The sequence below is a fragment of the Gasterosteus aculeatus genome, chromosome 1, assembly GCF_964276395.1.
Source record: "Gasterosteus aculeatus chromosome 1, fGasAcu3.hap1.1, whole genome shotgun sequence".
In the NCBI taxonomy this organism is placed as follows: Eukaryota; Metazoa; Chordata; class Actinopteri; order Perciformes; family Gasterosteidae; genus Gasterosteus; species Gasterosteus aculeatus.
The window spans coordinates 7,237,784-7,247,610 of record NC_135688.1 but is presented as its reverse complement, the minus strand read 5'-3'; the positions used below and the strand labels follow the sequence as shown (position 1 = coordinate 7,247,610).

General features: G+C 43.3%; 1 protein-coding gene and 1 long non-coding RNA gene across 2 annotated transcripts; one reads left to right on the top strand and one right to left on the bottom strand.

The window, feature by feature from the left end:
- The first annotated feature begins 2,881 nt into the window (after positions 1-2,881).
- Positions 2,882-7,215, top strand: tyr (tyrosinase). Its single transcript, XM_040192163.2, has 5 exons — positions 2,882-4,281; positions 4,692-4,908; positions 5,226-5,373; positions 5,589-5,770; positions 6,198-7,215. The coding sequence occupies exons 1-5, from the start codon at positions 3,454-3,456 to the stop codon at positions 6,443-6,445; spliced, it is 1,623 nt and encodes a 540-aa protein (XP_040048097.2). The 5' UTR covers positions 2,882-3,453; the 3' UTR covers positions 6,446-7,215.
- A 701-nt stretch (positions 7,216-7,916) lies between these two features.
- LOC144402785 (uncharacterized) lies at positions 7,917-9,555 on the bottom strand. The gene is made up of 2 exons (XR_013464726.1): positions 9,279-9,555; positions 7,917-9,159 (listed from the first exon to the last, which is right to left on the bottom strand). It is a non-coding gene; the product is annotated as an uncharacterized LOC144402785 (long non-coding RNA).
- Positions 9,556-9,827: the final 272 nt, after the last annotated feature.

The window sequence follows — 9,827 nt, the reverse complement described above, 5'->3', positions numbered from 1 at the left end:
AAAAAACATCTCCAGACTGTTGTAAGCGTGGATTGAAAATCAGATTTGATCAGACAATAAAACTATCTTCTGGGGGAGCGAGGTGTGATCTGGGTCTCCCCTTGAAGTTGTCCTTTGCAGGTCTTTTCATATGAATAATCTTTGTGAACTGAAAAAAGCCACATGACCTTCCAGTGTAATTACTTAATTGGTGAGGAGGATCCTAAAATCCAGACTGTTCCTCGGTTTTAATGGCAACAAACGGCTCATGCTGCCCTCTTGTGTCTGGTTGGGACAAAATAATATGATCATTATGAGAAAGCTTTACTTCATGTCACGTGGTTGTTAAATATTCTGTAGTTGGTGGTATGAACTTCTGTAACCTGAGAGCTTTAAAGAACGGGCAATTCTCAGTAAATTCAAAGAAAAGGACGCTCTCTCTCTCACACACACACACACACACACTGTTGGCTCACTTGTCAGCGAACCCCTACAGACAGGTTTATCCTGTGATGGTCATTCATGTGCGTACTACTGCGTTCCTGCAGCTGGATAAGCTGCTCCCCGTGCCTGGCAACAGCAGCATGTGACCGGCTTGTGATCCCGAGGTTTGGGGCGGGTGACTTGCTGCCCCGGGCCCGGCGCTAGACCACGATAGTCTGAGGAATCAGAGGAGCCAGTGCACACTGAGGGAGAAGAAAGTCCCACAGTCTGTCTTGCTCTTAGTTTCCACGTATTAAAGATCGGGTCTTGGGTCGTGCTCGTCACGCTATGAGAACACAACTCACGTACACTGTAACAAATTTCTGTAAATTTACGGTGAATTTCTAATGGTATCTTACAGTATGTCATAATAACTATAACGTACAGTTAAATTTCCATCCCTTGCTTGTAAATTAACGGCCGATGTCATGAATAAACAGTTAAAGCTGTCAATTTACAATAGCAGACTACCGTAATTCAACTGCATGTTGCATATATTTTATGAAGTGGTGGAACTACACATACAGGTGCAGTGAATCACAATCCATCTACATCTGTTGTAGGTAATGTATGGAAGCCCATGTCAGTCACTGAAAAACAGGTCCTGTAAGTCATCATAATGAGAAAGTATCTCATGAGATGCGATGATGACTTTCACTTACAGGACATTACTATACATGCAGCTGTCACTTTTATCCAAAACGCCCATGGTTTGACATCATTTTATGTGGAGTAATTGGGGGTTAGGTGTCTTGCTCAGGGACACTTCAACTTGGCACAGGGAGCAGCCAGGATTCAAACCGCCAACGTTGTGCTGCACAGCACGCGTGCAGCTGCTGCGCCGCCTTCGCTGTCGTTTCAGTGGCCGGAATGTAAAGATTATAAATATTTGTATTATTCAAAGTGTTCATTGCCTAAAAGTCATTTGAGTGTTAATCGTGACCGACTGCTCCTGAACGTGACGTCAGACGCGTAATCTCAGTTCATCCAGAACACCTGTGCAGTTCAACATCGGAGGAGTTTCTCATTGCCTCGTCTGTCCAAGTAACGTTGGTAAGTGTTATTTGCCTAGCATGATTAACATTCTCCTTCCTTACATCTTGTTGTCTTCCTCAACTTTGTTATTTTAATATTTTACCAATGACAGTGTTTCTAAATATTTAATTTTGGTTTGTTTTACAGAGGCACTGGATTAAGGATCAATTGAAAGTGTTCCATATTGTTGCAGTTAGTTTACCTTGTTCCTAATGATTTTATGATTCATTTTTTATTACTGTATACATGCGGCATATTTTATGCTTTGATATTGGTTACAAATGCCGAACACTTTTGTCTTAAAGGCATCTATTAAACTCCAACCACTATGACCGAAATGAGTTTGGTTGTCTTTCTTTAATTTGTGAGGAATTAAATGCAAAAGTATACGGTTATAAGTAAACGGTAACATTCTGGCATTTATAACACAAAAAAAGTAATCGTATGGTAAGAAACTGTAATCCAATATACAACAACATACCGTCAATTACGGTAGGGCACTGTAAACAAAACCGTAAGTTACTAGCGTCGACTGCCAGTAAATTGCAGTTAATTCACAGTAAAATTCGTTCAAGTTTACGGTAACATAGAGTAATCCATTTTACAGTAACATAGTGTAAAAACCATTTACGGTATTATATCGTAAAATAATAGTAAATTCCTGGTGTCCTTGCTGCCAATAAAATACCGTAAATTTACGGTGACATTTTTTAGAGTGTAGCCCATATTTAAAAGGCTCTTGAAATCAAAGCATGCATAGACCTATTAACTCATGAATACAGTCAATACTGTAACTTTAAGCTTTACATGTAAGCTACTTCCATGTTTTATTGCATTCAAATATTCTCTGTAGTGTTGCATTCTTTGTACATTTTGCTCGTTTTACAGCTGTGCTTAGATCTACAGTACATTACTGTTATTATTATTTTTATTATTATTATTTGCAGATGTTCATCTACATCGTTGTTATTCACACAGATATACCTTACAAGTTATATTGAGAATTATAGAGTGCTGTAAATACTTGATAATCTGGCTCACTTTTAAGACAACTGACAAACAAACTGAAGGTCAATGTTGGATTTTCTACAATAACAAACTGCTTCTCTTCTATTCTGTTCTCACAGCGATGTACATAAACTGTCGGATTAAAAGATATTCTTTAGAATAGAAATCCATGCTCCTCCAAATGGAATGAGCTCCAAAAACGTTTGACCTTGATATGTTTCACGTGGCCTCACACAACTTAATACAATAAGAAATATGTATCTCTTTATTTGAAAAATAATAATCAACCAAAGGAGAAACTAACGTGGAGTTTAGCTTGACTGAAAACCTGCAGAAGGTCACTTCTGAGACCACATTGCTAGATTCTCATTCATACATTTTCTCTTTCTTTTCCAGATCTCAGTTTCACATATCAAACACAAACTCCGGCCCAGTCTTTGCCGAGGGTGGAGGGTCGTGCGCACACACACAAACACCACACGAGGTTCTGCCTGAGGTATAGTGGATCAGGGGCCGGCTGGTCTTAAGACAAAATGTAAGCGGAATCATGAATATTATCCTTAGCATGTGATAGTGTGAGTGCACATTCTTGAGTCTAAGTGTGTGTGTGTGTGTGCAGGGGTTTATGTGTGTCTAGCCCCCGCCAGAGTGCCTGAGATCACAATGAGAACACACACTTTGCCAGAGGACGGCCCCCTAAAACAGCTCAATGAGTGGCAAGAGAACTGGACTCCTGGTGTAGGAGCGAGGAGGACGGAGCTTTGGCTGAGGGTTGGTTTGTAGCATAGAGGGGCACCACGTTTCAAAAACCTGCAAACTGCAAGCGAGCACGGTAGTAATTGGTCTATTGTATAAATACAGGTACCCGAAGATTTTTTTCTGCAGCTGCAGCCTGTGAGGTGCATCGGATACGGTCGTGTCCGCCTTTTACACTGTCTGACTTTCACCATGTGGAGCTCGTACGCCTCTGTGGTTCTGCTGCAGCTCATTGGGACCTCTTTATGCCAGTTCCCTCGACCGTGTGCCAACTCAGTCGGACTCCGGACCAAGGAGTGTTGCCCGGTGTGGGACGGTGACGGCTCAGCCTGCGGGGCCCTGTCGGGCCGGGGTTTTTGCGCTGAGGTGGAGGTCTCAGAGGAGCCCCACGGGCCCCAGTACCCGCACAGCGGGATAGATGACAGAGAGCGCTGGCCTTTAGCTTTCTTCAACCGGACATGTCGTTGTGCTGGAAACTACGGAGGTTTTAACTGTGGCGAATGCCGGTTTGGTTACTGGGGCTCAAACTGTGCTGAGTACAGGGAGTCGGTGCGCAGGAACATCCTGAGCATGCTGCCCGCTGAGCAACAGAAGTTTGTCTCCTATTTGAACCTGGCCAAGAACACCGTCAGCCGTGACTATGTGATCGCCACGGCAACAAGAGCAGAGATGGGTGAGAATGGCGAGAACCCCATGTTCTCCGACATCAACACCTATGACCTGTTTGTCTGGATGCACTACTACGTGTCCCGGGACGCCTTCCTGGGAGGGCCAGGGAACGTATGGACAAACATCGACTTTGCACACGAATCCGGTGCATTTCTGCCGTGGCACCGGGTCTACCTGCTTCACTGGGAGAATGAGATAAGGAAGCTGACGGGAGATTTTAACTTCACCATCCCATACTGGGACTGGAGGGATGCAGAGTCTTGTGAGGTGTGCACCGATGCTCTGATGGGCGGACGCAGCCCCCTCAATCCCAACCTCATCAGCCCTGCTTCAGTCTTCTCCTCATGGAAGGTAAAGACATTTCTCTCTCTGGCTCTCAGTGAGTGTGTCTGTGAGCAAAAACAAAATGTTTTTTACTAATGTTAATTACTAATAAAAGACTCAAAATTCCTTTTCCCTCGAAACAAAGAAAGGATTTTTACATTTACATTTAATTCCGCATATCTGTTGTTCCAAAGCTGGTTTAATCCAAAGAAATGGATGGATTGTTTTGAAACACAGAAGTCTTGGTCCAGTCAGCAAAAAGGATCAGTGTGAAAATCCTGCCTGAGAGGCTTTTTATTTACACAGACTTTATTCAGAGAAATCTGTAAACTCGGCACTATAGTTCTTGCTCTTCAATGATGTGTGGAGCTCTTTAACGGCAGTATCTCAAAAAAGTATTTGTTTCTGTGTGTGTGTGCGCGCGGGCGTGCGTGTAGGTGATCTGCACCCAGCCAGACGAGTACAACAGCCGAGAGGCGTTGTGTAACGCCACCGGGGAGGGTCCACTGTTGCGTAACCCCGGCAACCATGATACCAACCGCACGCCGAGACTCCCCACAACAGCAGATGTGGACTTCACTGTGGGCCTCCCCCAGTACGAGACGGGACCCATGGACCGATTTGCCAATATGAGCTTTAGAAACGTCATAGAGGGTACGGGGGGTTGAAACACACACACACACACACACCATTTACCATTTTATTAACCATTGAACCGAAACTGAATCAACTGTCTAATCTGGCTAATGTGTTTTGTCCCACATTGTCTACACTGTAAGACATACACTCATATGTGTGTATTCACAAGACAAGCAACAAACATTCTTCCTACTAAAACTGAGTAAATCAATTTTCTGTCCATTTTTCCGTCCGTTTGTTTGACAGTTTGTCCGTCTTAGTCGTATCAAGACTGACACAAAGTGCGAATGACCACTCGAAACACAAGTGGGCACTTTTCTCTCCTCCTGCAGGTTTCGCCAGTCCGACCTCAGGTATGGCAGTGCAGGGCCAGAGCACCATGCACAACGCCTTGCATGTCTTCATGAACGGCTCCATGTCCTCCGTGCAGGGTTCAGCCAACGACCCCATATTCCTGCTGCACCACGCCTTCATTGACAGGTACGACCAAGCGAACCGACTGGTCGACCAATGACACGAGAGCACACGTCGTGTTTATTTGTAACAATGATGAAATATTCATGTGTTAGAAATGAGAGGGAGGGAGGAGGTACGAGAAGAAAATACATTAAGAGAAAAGTCATCTTTATCCCCCCTGCACCTCCACCTCTATTTCCTCCTGTTGATCTCCACTGTTCCTTCTTTCTCTTCTTCAGCATCTTTGAGCGCTGGCTCAGAGCACACCAGCCTGTCCGGACCAACTACCCACAAACCAATGCTCCCATTGGCCACAATGATGGTCACTACATGGTGCCCTTCCTGCCTCTCTACAGGAACGGAGACTACTTCCTGACCGACAAGGCTCTAGGATTCGAGTATGCCTACCTGCTGGACCCTGGTCAGTACACAATGACGAACAAGCCCAGCAAAAGATTGTTTCTACAAGTGTTTCTTCTACATATACACACGTTTTGGAATATAACATTAATATTGCATTTCCTACTTTTAAGTTCCACATGTGGTGAAGTAGTAATTACAATATTGAGTCATGACTGTTGTGGCTGTTGAAATAATGTTAAAGAAATTACTAAATTATAAATGTTTTTATAAATTAATATATTTCACCACTAGATGGCAATTGAAAGCACAAAATATTAGATGGTTATGCACACCTTGTTAATACGTTTTCTCAGCATTTTAGTGACAAAGTTACAAAGTCACTCACTTATAGAAAATAGCCACTTTTCAAAATATTCTCAACGAATCTGAATTATTTTATAAGTCACCATTTATAAAATATGATTAACATCCTATCACCACTACAGGCCAGAGGTTTGTCCAGGAGTTCCTGACACCTTACCTCCAGCAGGCCCAGCAGATCTGGAAATGGCTCCTGGGAGCCGGGATCCTCGGGGTGTTGATTGCCGCAATCTTCGCCGCTGTGGTTATTTCCGCAAGAAGGAAGTGGAAGCGTAACCAGAGGAAGAAGAGGGTGCCGAGCTACGGAGAGAGACAGCCGTTACTGAACAGCAGCTCAGAGGAAGGCTCGTCTTCATACCAGACTACTCTTTAACGCGTAGATACACTGCATGTACCCCCGAATGAACTGTTAGGGACACTCAGTATTTTCATGTGGCCAATGCATGAGCTGAAACCTGGTGCAAGTTAAAACGTTTCATGGATTTACCAAAATAAATCTATTTAATTTATAAAGATATATCACACAGTACATGTTAATACAATGCAACACACGTCAGTGTGCAAATGGAAATGTCACGAGGTATAGGCTGCCCTGCAGTTGTCTTGTGATTATTTGTACTGTGACTTTGAGTATGTTTAATGTCTACTAAAAAACACTACTCAGGAGTCAATGACAGCAACAGCAGTGTGGATATTCTCTCCTTAGCAACTTTGCTCAATGACATGAAAACACAGACCATCCTGAAACATCGTTCTAATCGTTCTGCGTACTAGACCCACACCATAGGGAAGTGCTATAACTTACCTGTGGGCAGAGTCGTAGCTCAAAGAAAATTAAGTAGGAAAGGAATCATTTCAGATGTTCAGGTCTCCAGTACTGTAGCGCTAATGACATGCTCGGCCTCGAAAAGTCTCAATATTTTCCTCTATTCAGTGACGCTGAGATTTCCTGCCACTGTTACACTCTATAATGAGGTAAATGGTTGAAGAGTAAGTGTCTATAAGGCTCTGTGGTGTGTTAGCAGTGGTGCCAAAGGACCACAGTGTGCCAAGAGGACTGTGATCTCTCACAGGCAAAGACAACGTAGGTGGCATCATGGAAGCAACGTTTTTACATGCTGCATTAAAATCAGACCAATAAGATCCCGTTTTACTGTGATTTGTCGTCATGTTTGGTAGCAGTTTGGATATTGAGTGCCACCAACTGGTGGCTTCTTCACATTAACATGGATATAATTACTTTTAGTTGTCATTTTGATTACAAATCTTATTGGGAATTTGAAGAAAACCAGTTGACAGTCAGACATCCGTTTCAAAATAGTGCATGTACCGTAGATTATAGTGGTTAATTCCACTAAGCAGTCAAACATTGTTTCTTAAGTATATGCTTCTGACTGAATTATATATTTGTGAAAACAACGTAACATTGGCCAGGATTAGACTAAAAACAGTTTTTTTCCACCTCGTGCAAATTATCAATATGTAAAAGCTTTATTTAGCAGAATGCTGTCATTTCAGTCACATAAACATTAATATCAAGATTTTGATTCGTTAAAGAAACCTGGGGTTTCCAGTTTTTCATGTTATTTACCACTCTTTTCTTTTTAGAGTAACTTCTTAACTTTCTGGAGATATGCAAAAATAAAAGACAAGGCACTTATTTGTAGAGAAATTGCTAAAGGCCCACAGGTTTCTTTGGTTTCAAATAAAACTTTTCACAATATAAATTAATTTTAAAAACAACTACCTAACAATACTGGCCTGATGCGTGCTTTGAATAAAGACAGGCCTTTGATGCACATACATGAACGGATGAACAACAAAACTATAATAAAGAACAAGTTGGGGTAAGCAGGCTTTTATTTAAGCGCAGTTAACAGGGGAAATGAGGAGGGCTGGCGGTACCAAAGCAAAGAAAAGAACAAAATGCCTCCCACCCACTTACCTGTCCTATCTCCCAACGAAAAACCACTAACTGGCACACTAACAAGGCGCCCTACCCAAATTTATAGTAGGTGGCCCAGCCAGGTGTAGCTAGTGTTGTTAGACAGGAGAGTGACCCTACGTGCAGGTATGTAAACTCCAGAGCAGGGCTAAACTACTCCTCATCCCCCTGTAAGAAAAAGAACAAAAGAAAAAACAATTAATTGAATACACAGTACAGAAAATCACCAGAACTAATAACTACCCCACCATACACCAGCACTCACATACACACAACCAGTGACACCCCCCCGGGTGAAACAAACACAGGGGTACATATACTGACAGAAGGGCACGATGGGATTGGAGATGAGTGGAAACAGCTGAACCGGGTAACGAGAGTGGGTGGAGCCAAGATGAACGGAGATCATGGATGATCAGTACCACCTGTACGAACACACACACGAAACAGAACACATACCTATACACAGAACAGGGGACGTAACACTGGCTATTTAGGCAAACTGTTTCCTAAATATGTAAAAAAAAAACTGTTGGTTCCATTGTGATGTTCCAGCCCTGGTGCACCTTAAGACGAATACCATCTTCTTTATATTGTTATCTTGTGTTGGTGGTCGTGGATGTGGCAGACATTTTTCTTACATTTTTCTTATACACCAGCATGAGAAAAACAATTTACTCCAGGGGTGCGTCGGGGAAGGGAAGAGAGAATCCAACAGCAGCTTCAGAAAACACAGAGCATCCTGATAAGAGAATCCCAGCAGGGGGCTCTTCACTTCAGCTTTTCTAAGATGTTGAAGTTGAGAGGTTGAGAATGAGTGTGGGGTCAGACTGGTAAATGTAGAGAGGAACAGGCCTGAAGCTGCATGTTAAGGTCTTGTCCTGCTGGGCCTTTTGTAGCCACGGGCGGTGATGCGTGTGAAATAATAATACAGTTTATCTATATACATTCTTCTGAGGGGTTTCGTACTCTGTAAAACGGCAGAGCTGCTGCTCTTCTTCGGTGAGGAGCAGCTGTTCGATCAGCCGAAGGACTCCTTGTTGAATTCAAAGGTTGTTCCAGAGGATCGGGCCGAGTTGCACAGTTTGTGGAGCGTCTTGGAGATTCCCTTTGGTCCACAGCAGAAAACCCCGACTCGCTTACTGAAACCAGAGAGAGAGAGAGAGACAGAGAGATCCAGCTGATGGATGTTCATCCAATACAAGTATCTGTGTAACAAACCATGTAGCAGGTCAGGTTGGGAGATTCACGCTCTACTCACTGCTTGTTGGTCTTCCCGATCTCATCAAACAGTAACTTCCACCTGGGTCGACCGACCAGGAGCCTTGAGGTGAGTGGACGGTACTTCTCCTCAGACATGCTCTGGAATATAAGGTAGGTGACAAAAACATCCATTTTGATTGATTTGTTCTGGTCACTTTGTCAACACAACGCTGATAGATTTAACTTTTTAAGTCAATGATATTTTTAAGCAAAATGTAAATCCAGCAGTAACGTAGATGAAGCGATAGCATTTGCTTATAGTGTCTTGTACACACTGTATAGACTGTTTGCCCTCCTCCCATCTGGGAGGCGCTACAGGGTGCTCCGTTACCGGACCAGCAGGTTCAGGGACAGCTTCATCCCTGCGGCTGTCATTCTACTGAACTCTGCCCCCCACCCACACACACATCTCCCCCAGTGACTGTACTTCCCCCCTCCACCCTGGCTTGACTGCCACACCCTCCTCCAGCCACTGAACATTTGCACCAGAATGTTTTTTTTCTACCACTTAATTCTGTATTAATCGTACTTGTACCTACAATACTTC

Coding starts and splice junctions, on each gene's coding strand:
- tyr (XM_040192163.2), top strand. CDS start 3,454: ATGTGGAGCTCGTACGCCTCTGTGGTTCTGCTGCAGCTCATTGGGACC. Junction 4,282..4,691: donor CAGTCTTCTCCTCATGGAAG/GTAAAGACATTT, acceptor GCGTGCGTGTAG/GTGATCTGCACCCAGCCAGA. Junction 4,909..5,225: donor CTTTAGAAACGTCATAGAGG/GTACGGGGGGTT, acceptor CTCCTCCTGCAG/GTTTCGCCAGTCCGACCTCA.